The 16,831-nt window shown below is 35.4% G+C and overlaps 1 protein-coding gene across 1 annotated transcript; it reads left to right on the top strand.

Moving 5' to 3' along the window:
* The first annotated feature begins 10,236 nt into the window (after nt 1–10,236).
* emx1 (empty spiracles homeobox 1) lies at nt 10,237–15,515 on the top strand. Its single transcript, XM_073835126.1, has 3 exons — nt 10,237–10,767; nt 12,547–12,731; nt 14,329–15,515. Exons 1-3 carry the CDS (start codon nt 10,425–10,427, stop codon nt 14,494–14,496), a joined length of 696 nt encoding a protein of 231 aa, XP_073691227.1. The 5' UTR covers nt 10,237–10,424; the 3' UTR covers nt 14,497–15,515.
* The last annotated feature ends 1,316 nt before the right edge of the window (nt 15,516–16,831 follow it).

Here is a 16,831-nt window from a genome sequence, read left to right on the forward strand (position 1 = left end):
TCCTCAGCCTCTCTGGATATCTGCAGCTCGCCTTCACCCTTCCCTCCTAGCTCCAGGTAGCCTTTGGCAGTTGGGTTGGTACCCCTGCTCCACACCCCAGGGTCATTCCTATTCTTGGCAGCCTGGGCCGCAGAGGTCCGATCATCCCAAATTGAGGTTTGCATGGTGCTGTCAGCCTGGTCTCCTGATTCACTGCTTTGAACCCCAGCGTAGGGAGCCACCGCAACCGTAGATTTACTGGAGCATAGCCCCATGTGTCCTCCTTCTGTGTCGCTTTCTGTATGAGAAGAGCTTTGAATATACAGTCTCCTTCCGCATTAGGACTTCTCCTTGGATATGGATGCAGCTAATATTGCACTCACTTCTCATAGTAATCCAGAAAAAGGCTGTTGGGAAGCTATTTAAGTATTTTCCACTCTCAGCTGGTTTGAACAGAAATCTTTGTCTTACCACTTCAACAGGATCTGAAGAGCTCTTAACTTCACATGTCCCAGCAGCCTGCCACGTCTCTCTGGCACACACATATGCACTCTAAAACAGCCAAAAACAGTTTGTTACGTGATATATTAAAAGATAAACACGTAGAGCAGAGCAAGGCTTATTAATAGTAACACTGTCTCTATCTATATCTCTCAGAGATAAGTCATCTGGATTTGTCATACACAATAGTCAAAGCACAGAAATAAACAGTCAGTACAACTCGAGATTAATCATCTATTATCTTTCATGTATGACAGAGATTCTGTTTTGTGATTTTAATCTCACGTGAAATACTGAATAACTTCCTCTGGTGAGGAACAGATGTATCACTAACAATTTTGTATTCTTGTACTGGAAAGTATATTATAAAAAAATATATATTTACACTGTCTGAATCGTTCCCTATAGTATATATAGCTCTGTACGTGCCATTCGCTGTACAGAAAATACAAATTCTGTGAACAAGTGACTGATTTCAGCCACAGCTTCTGGGATTTGGGGGGGATTAAAGAAATTAAAGCTGAAGTGTACTTTATTTGATGGTTACATTTTTTTTTCCTCGTATCATTTATAGATTAATTATGCATTGGACCTCCAAAGCTGCAAAGGCCCAACCAATGGTGTGACTTTAGGGCTAAACTTTCTGTTTCCCCAAACAATGGCAGATGGGGGAGGAAACCTGTTTGAAAACAGTCGTTATTTCTAGATAGGTAGATTACTTACAAATTGTAGTCCGTTACTGATTACAAATTGCATGACAAAACTTGTAGTTAGTAACGTAATCCATTACATATTTTTAAGTTATATCCACCCGATCTCATGGCAATTCATACATATTATACATGGTGACTAATTCATATGACTTCCCACTAACACCGTCCCTATTCATACTAATTAGCCACCTCATTAAATATGTACAAATTGCTCATGACATAGCATTGGTAATATAATCAGACTACTTTTAAATTACTTTTGACATAATTCGCATAATATCACATTCATTTATAATCTTCCACCAAACTGATATAAAATGCAAAAAAAAAAAATATATAGGCTATATTTAATATACTGTCATTAACAACATGGAGTTCATGAAACATTACATTACATCAAAGTTTTCGAAAATGGGGTTCGTAAAGGAAATGCATGGGGTTTGTGAGTTTAATGGCTAAAAATTAATTAAAGCTAATAAGCTAATAAAACATTTTAAAGTAGCACCAATTAAAATAAATGTAACGTCATTACAGCTACAATTACAGTGACTGGTCCTTGTGTGTATGTTCACAAAGCAAGACTTTTGAATGTATATAGGCGGTAGGCTATTTTAGAAAGGAATGTTTAAAAGATCATTTCAAACCATTAGGGAGAATAAATAAATGATGAATAATTTATTGTTACTGAGTGAATAATATGTAATCATGTAATCAATAAAATTAGTATTTTAAAATTTTATATGATCTAATTACAAATACTTCATTTTTGGAATCTGATTATGATCATGATTACATGTGATTAGTTACTACCCAGCTCTGTTTGTAATACATTAATACAAACATTCATAACATTTTTGTACTCAATTTTGTACTAAACCCAGAGGAAAGTGGAAAGCTTTGATGAGTAGTCAAAAGTAAATTAGTTCAAAAGTCCCTTTTGCGAGATAAACTTTCACCCAGCGTAGAGTCATATTTTAGTATCCAAAACAGATTTGGAAGGACATTCTCATAATGATTCTGCCAAATTTTCCAGGTGAAAAAGAGAGATTTAAGAGATAAAGTGTGAATGAACGGCAGGTATACGGTAACTGTGGCAACTTGCCCTTGGGTAAAATTGCGTTTGTGGGCAAATGACAAACAACTAGTACCCAGCATGACAGGGATTTCCCTCTTCTATGGAATTTTTACTCGATTGCATTCAGGAGTTTAAAAGCTGAAACCCTGAAAACTCATCAATCAGATCAATTTACAACTTGACGACAACTTTACAACTTGACGACAACTCAAAAAACCAACAATGAATACCTCTGCATGCTTCATATTTCTGCTGGCCATTGGTCTTTCTTCTCAGTCATCAGAGTTCGAGATAGACTTTAAAAACATGCTGAAAACAGTCAAACTGAAGGACAACAGGACACTTTTGGTAAGTACTGCAATTCATGCTACAGATTTGAGTCTTTTGAGGATGTTTAAAAAGCATACATTTCTAAATGTTCCAACATTCTTCTTTTCATTTACAGAGCTGCTCAGAAAAATGCACCGAGATAGAGGTAAGTACTCACAAACTGCTTTTGATTTTGTACTTCATTCAGAGCTCATGGAATGAGTGCTGGACTCCAGAATGTGCATTTGAAACTTGAAACATGTAGATGCGTTAGCTCTCATACATGCTGTTGAACCACAGACTAATGCTTATCAGAATAACAGGAGATAGTATCATATTTGTGCATTGCACTGACTTCCTTTCCATTTGTGTGATTGTTCCATCTGTATGCGCTCAAATCCTTTTGCCACCAAAGAAAAAAATGTGTTTTGACATGGCAGTTTCAATTTCTACACTCTCATATAAAAGGTCAAAACTGCCACTGCAGCGGTACTCTATGGCATAAAAGCATCTAATGCTTTAAAAGTACATATTACTACCTAAATTGTACATATTTGAAAAGGTGGCAGACAATGCTTTAAAAACAAAAGAATAAAGCAATAACCGTGAACTATTTTTCTCATCCAGGAAACAGCATGCAAATGTCGCAACTTCACTTGTTCGGTAAGACATGTTCATTTTACAGTACGCTAACCTGCAATCAGTTAGTAGATGTGTGTCAGTTAATTACTAGTTTCCTTCGCTTTGTTTAGCTTAACTCATTACTCATGTAAAAAGTGGCACTGAAGTGGTTTTTAAATGTCTTTATAAACTGTTCAATGCTTTTTAGAGATGGCAAAAATGTATTTACACAGCAATTGCAATCGTATACTTTGAAACTAGAGGCTGAACAGGCATAATTTAGTCTGGCATTGAATTTTGAGCAGGCATTGACCTTAACTCAGCTGTATAAAAACACCTTGATGAGTGCTAAATCCAGGGTATTGTGTTATTGTGTTTAGAATGAAACCACTTTTTTCAAGTGCATTCAAGAAGGCCTTGACAAACTCAACTTCAGCAACACTGGACATGTCATTGCTAGACTCGAGGTATGTGTGCCTTACAGGACAGAATTTTAAAAGAAGAAAAAGTCACTTGTGAATTACAGTTAACAGCATTTATATCAATTTCTTTTTTCTTTCTTTCATAACAGAATCTGCCAAATCTGAAGCCTGAGGACAAAGTTCTACTGAAAGACATAATGTCTCCTAAATGGTTTCTCAACAACATTGTGAAACTCCATCAAATATCAAATGCTCGAGCATCTGGTTGATATTATTATTTGTCTGTTTAATTTATAATGTATTTATCTATTTATTCATTTATTTATTCTTGTCACTATGAATGTTTCTAACTGTCAAAGGTAGAGATTACACAATAAAATCACATTTTAAAATCGAATTTATATGTTTAAGGTCTCATTACAAAACTTTCATAACAGAATTCACGGTAGGTCAGAGTAAATTCTCTTAGCTGGTCATTTTTCAATGTGGGCTTTTCCAATTCTTCTTCTTATAGGCCTACATTTAACTGCATCAGTTAAAGGCAGAGTACAAAGACCCAAATATACTGTTACTTTTGACAAGTGAAGGTATTCAAATAAACAATATTGTAATATTTCCATACAGTGTTTGTTCTTCTAAATGTAACAGCAAAAGACAAAACCTTTTTGTCTTCATGCACTAAATCAAGAGGTCCATCATTTTTTTTTTTTTTTTTTTTTTTTTTTTTGTGGTGACTATCTCTACAAAACTGTTTAATGTAGATACACATTGATACCACTAGAGGGCAGCAGCGGACAACAGGACAGACGTTGCTGCAGAAAACAGAGACTCCAATTGTGGCTATTTTTAATGAATTAGGGAAACAGCCTTCTAAAGCTTATTTAGAACGAAAGGTTAAATGTGTAAAAAATAACAGTTTAATTATTTTGGGTCAGTCAAAACTAGATATCTCAACAGGGTTTGAAATTTTGGACATTTTAACAACATACTAACATAGCTATATATTTTAATAATATGTGGTATATATATTTTTAAATTATATACTTTAATATAATAACATTAAAATATATTTATATGTTTTAAAAAACATTAACATTTCAATATAAATGTATATACAATAGAAAGAAAACAAATCTGTACATTTACATTTAAAAATATGAAATATAATTTGTATTCAAATGTTAATGAATAGATTTAATTTTTATATTTTAAAAAGTATATAGTAGTATAATAAATATGCACACAAATAGAGTAAGTGTACACCACCAGTCATAAGTTTTTGGACAGTGAGATTTTTAATGTTTTTAAAGAAGTCTCTTCTGCTTATCAAGCCTGCATTTATTTGATCCAAAATACGGCAAACGCAATAAAATTGTGAAATATTTTTACTATTAAAAATGACTGTTTTCTATTTGAATATATTTTAAAATGTAATTTATTTCTGTGATTTTAAAGCTGAATTATTACTCCAGTCACACGATCCTCAGAAATCATTCTATTATGATTATTATCATCAATATTTAAAAGAGTTGAGTACATTTTTTCAGGATTCTTTCAGGATACTATATACTATTTATTTATTTTGGAGGGGGAAAGAAATCATAGATTAATTTTTTATTTAGCAAGGATGCTTTAAATTGATCAAAAGTAATAATATCAAGACATGTATAATGTTACGACAGATTTCTATTTCAGATAAATGCTTTTGAATTCTTCTGAACGTTCTGTTCATTAAAGAAACCTGAAAAAAATTCTACTCAGCTGTTTTCAACATAATACTAATAATAATAATAAATGTTTTTGAGCTGCATATCAGAATATCAGAATGATTTCTGAAGGATCACTGGATAAATGATGCTAAAATTTAGCTTTGAAATCACAGGAATAAATTACATTTTACAATATATTCAAATAGAAAACAGTTATTTTAAATAGTAAAAACAGTAAAAATTGTACTGTTCTTGCTGTACTTTGGATCAAATAAATGCAGGCTTGGTGAGCAGAAGAGACTTTTTTTAAATCTTACTGTCCAAAAACGTTTGACTGGTTGTGTATTAATAAATGTATATATAGATTTATATTTAAATAAAATATATGTTTAAATAAATACATTTTTGTGTTTCATTTTTTTTTTTTTAAATAAGTACATTTCAGGTGTTTCAATCACACACATTACCTTTGCATTTACAAACATTTGTGAAAAGATTTATCGTTCTGAAAAGCTCAGTGAACACAAGCATGGTTCTGTGATAGGATACCAGCCTTTGCAATAACTCAGTGAAATGTCATCTCTGCTAGATATTTCATGGTCACTTGTAGGTGGAATTATTGGAAAGTGGAAGTATTTAGGAACAGCAACTCAACCATGAAGTGGAAGACCAGACCACATAAAGTCACAGAGCGGGGTCAATGAGCACCGAGGTGACTGGTGTGATTCCATAGCTAAAGAGCGCTCAACTTCCACTAACATTATTATCAGCACAAAAACTGTGCGGCAGTAGCTTCATGGAATGGGTTTTCATAGTCAAGCAGCTGAATGCAAGCCTCACATCACCATGTACACATCACAATGCCTAGCATTAGATTGGTGTTGTGTAAAGAACGCATCCACTGGACTCTGGAGCAGTGAAAACCTGTTCTGTGGAGTTACAAATCACACTTCTCTGTTTGGCAATCTAATGTCTGGGTTTGGCACTGTGCCAAACTGTAAAGTATGATAGAGGAGGGATAATGGTATGGGGCTGTTTTTCACAGGTTGGGCCTATTACTATAAGTCAAGGGAAATGCTTTAGCATACCAAGACATTATGGAAAATGCTGGGCTTCCAACTTCATGGGAACATTTTGGGAAAGGCCATTTTCTATTTCAGCAAACCAAGGTCCATAAAGACATGACTGGATGAGTTAAGTGTGGAAAAACGTGACTGGCCCGCACAGAGCTCTGACCTCAACCCCATAAAACACCTTTGGGATGAACTGGAACGCAGATTGCGAGCCAGATCTTGTCATCCAGCATCAATGCTGGAACTCAGAAATGCACTGGATGAACAGAGAAAGCCACAAAACTCTAATGTCTTATAGACATTAAAAAGCTGTTGCAAATTCCATATTAATGCCTGCATATTTAGAATGCAGTCATTCAAGCCCCTTTTATACATTATTGTGACATTATATTAAATATTATATTTTGTAATGTATAACACATTTTAAGTTTAGTCAACTTAAGCCATGTAGTTTTGGTTGATAAACAAGCTCTTCAAAACATTGTCCAAAACAATTTGCAAATACAGCTCACTTACATAAGGGTTGCGTATCTGCACATCATAGTGGTTAAGTTCTCTTGGTTTTTAGATGTGCTCTTGGAATCTATAACAGTGTTTTGCTTCACTTAAAAAATCCCAGATTTTAAATCAGGGAATGGGAGAGAGAAAGCGAGTGTTTGCTGTACTGCGATTAAAAAACGATTCCTTTTGGTGAAAGGTTTAAATCTGTCTCCCGTCCTTTCTCTCTCTCTCTCTCTCTCTCTCTCTCTCTCTCAGCATGGTAGTTTTTAATTCTGTGTTTGTGCAGATGGCTGGTTGCCCCATTAGCATTCATTACAGATTCCTTGAGCACTTAATTATGGAACAAGAGAGAAGAGTGGCAGACGGAAACATTGAGGAGTCTCTCTCTCGCTCTCTTTCCCGTCACTTCATTGCACCTTCAGGTCCATGTATGGCACAGATAAGATCCATGAACATTTTTTTACAGAATGCCCATATGAACGAGGAATGAGATATGTACCATATTCCTTATGTTCGTGAGAAATTATATAGATATATGAAGTATAAAAATGCAATTTGAGTGACATAGAGCAAATGAGGATTTGCTGCTCATTTTTTGAAATGCTGTGAACATAGCTCAGAAAGGCTGAGATAGTCTAAAATGCTGAGAAGGTTTCTGTAACTACAAAGATACAGTAAACAACTCATGCATAATAATAATAACTAACACTTTAATAGTCTATAATTTCAGTTGCTCAATTCATTTCAAAGGCTGAGCATATCTTTAAGTCATTACATTAATATTGTACACTATATGTGACCACTGGACCACAAAACGGTCTTAAGTAGCACGGGTGTATTTGTAGCAATAGCCAAAAATACATTGCACGAGTTAAAATTATCAATTTTTCTTTTATGCCAACAAACCATGTAGATATTTTGTAAATTTCCTAATGTATACATCAAAACCTAATTTTTGATGAGCAGTACGCATTGCTAAGAACTTCATTTGGACAACTTTAAAGGCTTTTTTTGGCACCCTCAGATTCCAGATTGTCAAATATATCTCAGCTAAATATTGTCATATCCTAACATATCCTTTCAGATGATATATAAATCTCAATTCCAAAAAAATTGATCTTTATGACTGGTTTGTGGTCCAGGGTCACATATAATCATGTTTAATGTCTAGCTCCAGCATACATCTGACAAAAAGTTTACTGCAGAAGCAGAGACCCATTGTCACTTGTCCAATCAAGATACTAAATGCCAAGGACAATGAAAGTACTGGACACTTAAGTGTAATTTAGTGTAAGTGATTTAAATATTAAACTAAACAAATGGTCTGTCTGCCTTGAAAACAAAAACAGTACAGATAATTATTAGAAATATAATATTTAGGCAGTTATGCGACCATGAAGAGTGTGCAGTATTTATAATTGGATATAACTTGTGTTTTGATGTAACGTTACAAAAGCAATAGCACAAATGATTTAAATATGACCTGCATATTAATAGAAGGCTAAGCACGATTTTGGAAATGAGCCTTCAACAATATATTGAATTTATAAACCTGACGCACCAACAAAGGTTTGAATTACTGTAGAATAAACTAGTTGAATCCTCTGAGAGTGTATAGAGCTCCGTCTTGAATTAAAGCATGACTGTGCGCATTCACGGGTTTTTGCTTTCTAAATAGGCGCTCAACATGTTGTTCTGCCAACTGTAATGATTTTCTAATGCGCACTGGAGTTAACGAGCCTGTCAAACATTTAGCCTAATCATTAGCTTTAAAAACACAACATGAAACGGTTGCTGAACAGCCCCTCAAGATAAATATACATCGGCCTGTAAATTAATAGCGAGGCAGGAGTTCGCGGGCTATGTAGCCTGAAGCCTTCTTCGCAATGCCTGCGCATAAAACTCTTATCAAGCACTGAGAGGGAATATTTTCAATAATTTACCCGCTCAGTCGTGTAAACCTCATAACGCCGTCGTGTAGACCAGTCCGCTGACCGGCTGAGTGATCGGAAACAGGTGCAGGCGGCCAGGCCTGCCATGAGATGTTATCAATGTGCAGTTCTGGAAATCACGCAGTGAAACAAGTTAATACGTTACTGCGTAAACCGGGTCAGCGACTCCTCATTATAATCGACAGGCACTGGTTAAAGACTAAAAGATGACTATAATACGTTGTACTTAGTGTCTGTACTCAGTTTCATAATGTTCTGCTGTTTTTTGTTTTGTTTTTTGTTTTGTTTTTTTCGAAATTTAGTAAATGAATAAAACAACAACAGCAAACATAACAACGACAATGAATTAGTTAGGCTAGCTTTCCACTGATGTAAGTTTTGTTGGGATAGAACAATAGTTGGCTTAGATACAACTATTTGAAAATCTGGAATCTGAGGGTGCAAAAAAAATTACAAATATTGAGAAAATCGCTTAAGTGGTCCAACTTAAGTTCTTAGCAATGCATATTACTATTTAAAAAAGTAAGTTTTGGAAAGGAAATGTACAAAATATATTAATGGATCATGATCTTTACTTAATATTCTAATGATTTTTGGCAAGAAAAATAGATCATTTTGACCCATACAATGTATTGTTGGCTATTGCTACAAATTTACCCGTGCTACTTACGATTGGTTTTGTGGTAGCCTAATTTATAATTTATAAGAAAATAATGCACCTATGTCAAAGAACCAACCAAATGGTTTTGGTCTACTATACTAAACTCCGTAAACTCTAAAATTAGGCTATTAATTAAACATTTAATACAACACGGATGTGGGTTTGTGTTACAAAAACAAATTTTAGCTTTAAAATATTCTTATTAGAATTTTTGTCGCAAATATAGTATCTAATGGAAGCAACAAAAACATCCACGTTTTACTAATATTCCACAATTTTAGGTTGGCAGGGCTCACCGTTGGTGTATTTATGAATAGCTAAAGAAACGCGATATTTGAATGAAAAGCTAAGTGAAGAAAAGTTAAAAAGCAAACACTCTTTCTACGTCTTAACATACAAGGCTGGAATAGACCGCAGAGTAGCCTACACCCTGAAGGCTTGCATACTGTTGGACGTGTGACAAGGAAAATAGTTTTTGATTATCCACAGCGTATGAACTGACCTGTTGGAGGCAGCCCCATTGAAGTGAATGATCAAACTAATAGAGTTCATTATCTGACCCAAATGAACGAAGGACCCGCCCACCGCCGAAGCTCTATGCGCCAAGGGCTTTCATCCAATGAGTGCAAGTCTCAGACGACACTGTGTGGCGTTCTTCAAATCCAAATCGATGGGTCTCGGGCTTATATTCTCACTTTTCCTTTCATGATTTATGGACACTCGTGGATCGATGGATTACACAGTAATTGGCCAAAGTAGGGAATATTAAGATTTCATATTTAGTTTCTTTCTCTACAATGTCTTTCTAAAATAGTAGTGCTGCTGACAGAGGTCACTGAAAGGAGCAGTTGTGAAAGGACGTGAAGGCGAACCTCATCTGCTGGACTGTACTGGTTCTGTCACGGACAATGTTCTCGGCAACAGGAAAGCGTTGTTTTACCATTGAGTCTTTGGTGGCGAAGGAAAGCCCGTTAACACCAGAAGACCCTATTCGCCCTACCGCCCTAAGCTACACAGCGCCGGCTGACAGTTTTCTTAACGGGTATCAAAGCCCCGCAGGCCGTGCGCTCTATCCAAATCCCGAACTGGTGTTTTCGGAGAGTGTGAACCATGCACCTCTCAGCATGCACCCACACCAGCTCGGCAGCACACACCTCCAGCACCCGCACTTCTTTGGCACGCAGCACCGTGAACCACTGAATTTCTATCCGTGGGTCTTAAGGAACAGGTTTTTTGGCCATCGGTTTCAAGGTAAGCGTCTAACTCCATATTTGCAACACCTAAATAATAATAGGCTAATAATAATAATAATAATAATAATAATAATAATAATAATAATAATAAAACAACCTAAACATATTTACTCGTACATGTTGGCTACTTTTTGAAGAGTGTTCAATAAAAGTAGCCAATGCTGTGCATTAACAGACATGGCGTGTGTCTCTAAACATATCTGACAGCTATTGTAAAAAATGCTCGCTTGCGGCTACAGGTTACTTACCAGTGTGGAGCGGGATAACACTGATAGTTGGAGTTTGAATGGGAAAGAATGAAAATCACAAATGATATGCTTACAGCTTTGACCATGCCCTGAGGCGATACTTAACGCGGGACACAAAGATTTAGACTAGGCTGTCCAAGCACAAAAGCACAATATCATACCTTCCGAAATGAATGCGTTATGTTCGTATAAGCTTATGACTGGAGAACAGTTCTGATAACAGTAATTGCTTGATCTTGAATTTAGAATTTCCACCAGTTTCATCTAGCCTTCGGCAAAATGCTGTTTAAATTTATTCAGCCCATTTGTGAGTTATTTTCATGTGGTAAATAAGATTACATTGCCTTAATTTTTTCCGTGTGTTCAAGATGACCTTTTATTGTTTAATATTGTATTAGTTGACAGTTAATTCTTTATTAATTAGTTACTTTGTTATTAGCTACTAATATTATTATCACACTGTCGACTTCTAATCACTGTCGAGCTAATGAGATGACGAATTTGCTCTGGTGAACTCGTTACAACTCGTCATTATCACAATTTTATTTCCATAGTTCACTGGATGATTTGTTCTCCTCTGGTGTTGAAGCTCTTGTCTAAAGACTGTTAAACAGTATGAAGTGAAAAATGCTAATATAAAGGTCAAATATTATTAATTAGCTAAAAGTGCTAATAAATTAGCTAACAGTGATAATGACCTTTAAAGAAGAGTCTAATTTTATGAGGGTAGTATAGGCCATTCTTAATGATTAAAATAGGTCATTTGTAATAATTAATGCCGGATTTTGTTTGGTTAAACCTTTTTAATTAAGAAAATTTCAAATCTGACCCCCGCGTAAAAAGTGTTAAACTAGGCAAATTGCATGGCCATTATTGATAGAATGTAAAAAGCCAATATGTGGCATGGCCATTGATCTTAATTTATGCTTATATTATTTGGACTTTGTATTTTATAAACAAGTACATTCAAATAGACTAATTCCAAAATATTTTATGGCAGTTACCAAGGGTCATATAGAAATATTGTAGAAACGTTAATTGTTTTCATAATGTTTCTGTCAGTATATATACATCCCTAAATAGATTCAGTAATAAAGTCAATTATTTCTACTTTTCTTACAGAATTACTTCCAAAAGTCAAGTTCAGACGCGTTCAACTCCAAAAGCGCCTAAAACAAGCTGGAGTGGCATAAGATTAATATAGGCTAGTTTATGTTTATTCTAAAATGTTCTACAAATATAAAACATAAAATATAGTTCATATTATTATTATTATTATTAAATAAAATCAGGGTACATTCCCGAAACTTTTAAATCAAAAAGTTTGCGTTCACATTTGTTGAAATGTATAATATAGGCTAAACCAAGCTTTCAAATGATCCCCACAGGCTACAGTTTTCTTCATACTTCAAGCTGTCCCGTGCTGTCTATATTCAGTTTAAACTGCCTACAAAACGAATGTATAATTACTTTGTATTTCATTAATTAATTTATTATTATTATTATAATAATTACTATTATTATTTCAGGGAACGACGTCTCGCAGGACACGCTGTTACTACACGGACCTTTCGCGAGGAAGCCGAAGCGGATTCGCACCGCGTTCTCGCCCTCTCAGCTGCTGCGCCTGGAGCGAGCCTTCGAGAAGAACCATTATGTAGTCGGAGCCGAACGGAAACAGCTCGCTAACAGCCTCAGCCTATCTGAGACTCAGGTAAACATTAGCAAACTCATGCTATAACACAACAAAAAATATGTATCGAAATTCTCTTAGCTAATCTTTTTAAAGCCACACAAGTAAAATGGTCTTTAGCTACTGTTTCCCTTGCGATATAGAAAGTGCCCAGTCGAAATAAGTTCCACAAATATAACAGACAAAGGTTATAAACAATGTAATTAATTCCTGTGGAACTAGAAAACGTCAGTTACAATAAAATACAAATACATAATAATAAATAGACTATGTTTTTTAAGGTATGATGGAATGTTTGATATGACATTGTGCAATGAGTAGGATCCTGACGACTATAATGATGAGACGTTTCTTTATTTTGAATGATTAATGTTGTACTGACAAGCTGTTGCTGTTGGCCTACATGCTAATGTAAACAACACTTGGGCTGCTTGCTAAATCCAGAAACGGGCCAATAGCAGAATAAATCCGAGTCTGAAAGGACGCTGGCTGGCCATGTGTCACTTGTTAACTGCGCTCTGTGATATAATTTTATCTCAGGCCAAGAATGAGTTCTAGCCTATACTTGCTTTGCTCAGACAGGCTAAGTACGAATAAACCCATTCACCCTAATCAAATAAAGTAAAGCTCAGGTTGAAAACGTTTTGTTTTAATTGTCATATAGCCTACAGAAGAGAGTAAATATGTTCACATTTTATTAAAACCCTGGCGGGGCTTTCCTCAGTGTTCCTCCAAATTATGCGTCAGATGATCTGATATATCGCAAAATAGCATACTTAATTTGTAAAATCTAGCAAAAAACGAATCTAAAATAACCGGATTAACATCGCTTTATATACCAACTATCCCAAGAGAAATGTAATTTTGGTAAATTCTGGGAATTCAGGATTGAGTCAGCCTCTTGTGAATTTGTTCAGCGTAGCTCGCATGAGACCGCTTCAGAAAAAAATAGGCTAAATAATAATAATAAAAAAAGGTTAATCATCGTTTTTTTCTTTTTTCACTTCTGCTGGGTTGTTTTTGTCTATCCTTATGTTTCCATAAATGCGACTATTTTTGGCGGTAGGCATTGATCGCTCTCTTGAAATGTGTGAAATGCAGACCTTTATTGAAGGAAATTAATTAGAAGGTCAAACACATTAATTGCCTATTTTATCTTTGCAAGATCTGTTAGTAAATGTATTTGAATTAATTTAAAATGTAACCAATTCTTGTTTGTTCGGATTTCTTCTGATACGCAAGTTGTGAAACAAATTAAAAACGGACAAAAAAAGCAACAAACCGGATGGACCGCGTGTCATCAGTGGCGTTAAAAGTGTTCGATTAGAACACCGATGTTTGTTTGGATTTCTTCTGATGCGCAACAAAGTCCTGAAACCAATTTAAAAATTGACAAAAATAAACCGAATCAATCGAACATCACCGACCGCGTGTCATCTGTGGCGTTAAAATGGTTCGTTTAGAACACAAATGCGTTTAAACTGTGTTGCTAGGCATCAGTCACTATCTGTCTCGGTTTCTCACTGGTAATGACAGGGTAGACTGTCAACCTAGTTATGTATAGCCTACTCACCAAAGACTTTATGGCACTGATGTTCTGATCTCCTGCTCCTCTCAGGTGAAAGTGTGGTTCCAGAACCGCAGGACCAAGTACAAGCGGCAGAAGCTGGAGGAAGAGGGTCCAGAATGCACACAAAAGAAGAAGGGAAACCACCACATTAACCGCTGGAGAATTGCCACCAAACAGTCTGGATCTGAGGACATAGATGTCATGTCTGACGCCTAAGACCAACCTAAACACTGCCCAAATGAACACACAAGACCAAGAAAAGCACTATTTATTTAATGTTATTAGTCATATCTCAGATTCTAAACCTAACTGCAGAGAACCTGACTATGTGTTAAACAGGCCAGCAAGTAATCTACACCCAGGACTGAACACTAGAGTTGTTTAACATACCTCTGCTGGAATTATCCAATGTTTGAGACATGCATCACCTGTAAGAAGAAATCATCTTATATATGACTGTCTTTCTCTCACTCTTTTTTTTTTGTTTTGTTTTGAAGAAATTTTATTTAAAACTAACAATGAAGTCAATATTTTAAATTCTGATTATTTTGTTGTTTCTTTGTAAAGTCGGTTACTAAAATGGACATTTCTGTTAATTTAATTTCATCTTATCAACAGAAAATGAATTTTAAATGCTTTAAGACATGCTGATGAAATTGGTGGCAGCTTTTGGTAATTATAGCAGCTAGATTGAAATAAGTTAAGTGATGTGAGGAATCGGTTTACCAGCCAGTTTTAACATGAGCCATCCTGTACCCACAGCATAGAGGCAAGGGTGTACGTGTCTGTGTAAATAATGGTCTCTGTATCTAAAGGAGTGTAGGAATCGGTGTTAGAGTGTTCGAGTGTAACGGGATGAGTGTGTGTGCGAGAGAGTGATTTGCGTGATGTCATTCACTAGGCCTACTGATACAGGCTGATGTATGCAGGTTTCTCTGTAACAGCTCCCTTGAGTCATAAACTAAAGCAAATGTTTGCCAATTTACACATTAGCTTCTTTATAGTGTTCATTCATCTCATTTTCAAGCAAAACATGATCAAAAATGTCCATAATTAATAAAGATGTTTCAGAGACAAACCTTATTAGCAGCTCACACCTTATTGCCCCCCCTCAAAAAAAAAAAAATCACAATGGCTTTTTTTAAACCTACGAAAAATAATTCATGCTTTTAAAATGTTTGCACGCACACACATACACACTCACACAAAGGGATAATGCCTGCCGGCAATTTACCTCCCATTTCACCATTTTAACTTCCTGTCAAGAAACCGAGGAAGACTGTGTTAAACGAACCCGCAGGTGACCTTTCACCTCAACATTTGACCCTGAGCCTGCAGTGTGAGCAAGGGTTGTGAGAGTGAAACGCTCCGACTGATGACACCCGAGTATCACTGTCAAGTACGACAGGAGCGTATTGAGGCAGAGGGTGAAAAAGATTGTTTTGGTGCATTTGTTTTGAGGCCATCAGATATCCAATACTTTGTGCAGGTGCACACATCACATCCTCTGCAGCTTTACATCACACATTCCACGCATTCCCTAAGAGCACTCTTTTTCCTCTTTGAGAAAAGAGATTGAGAAATAGATGGGTGTTTGTTAATGCATGTCAGATTTTAGCTGCACAGTCTAATAAAAGACCGTAAAAAACGTAATTGATTATTTAGTAACCCACCTTTACTAAAAATCTAATCTACTGGGAGATTTCGTTTAATTTTACAGCAAAATACAGGGTCCCACTTTATATTAGGTGGCCTTAACTACTATGAACTTGTACATATGTACATATGTACTCATATTGTATTTCAAAACACTTTTGCGTATACAGCCAAACCAAAATTTATTCAGATACCTTCAACATTTCTCACATTATCACAGATTATTCGCTATAGTTTAAAAAATGGTAATAAAATATGACAAGAACTCAAGAGTTAAACTGTGTCAGAACAATCTTGAAAATGTTAAATAACTTTGATAGAAAGGTGTGTAAAGGATTACAATCAACCTGTTAGCATGACAATATTTACACATCTATCAGTACTATGTTGACCAATTACTAAGCAATGCTTAATTTTGTTCAGTCTGTGGTATAAAAAAGGTGCATTAGCAATTAAGCAAAACATGGTCAGGTCAAAGTGTCTGAATAGTTTTTGGTCTCAAATTTGTATCCATTTTGCTGATAGTCCACTGTATGAAGAATAATTGTGTATAATTTGTCACAGTTTACTATATTTTGCTATCCTCGCTTACATAAATGAACTATAGTGTCCTGAACCCACTAGTAAAAAATTGTCAAAAATTATATCTGGTGTCTGAATCATTTTTGGTCTGACTGTATGTACACAATAAGTGCATTGTATCAAATGATTCATATTAAATGTAAGTACATAATCATTAAGGCCACCTAAAATAAAGTGAGACCATATGCGGTTAAATGTACATTTCTTGGAAGTGAAAATGAACAAGTCATCTTTACAGTGAAAAACCATAAATTGGAATTCCCAGAATTCTCTGTTCGCATTTGAAGGTTTTTCATTGAAATGAAATGTTTGT

The sequence above is a fragment of the Garra rufa genome, chromosome 2 (assembly GCF_049309525.1).
Source record: "Garra rufa chromosome 2, GarRuf1.0, whole genome shotgun sequence".
Classification (NCBI taxonomy): domain Eukaryota; kingdom Metazoa; phylum Chordata; class Actinopteri; order Cypriniformes; family Cyprinidae; genus Garra; species Garra rufa.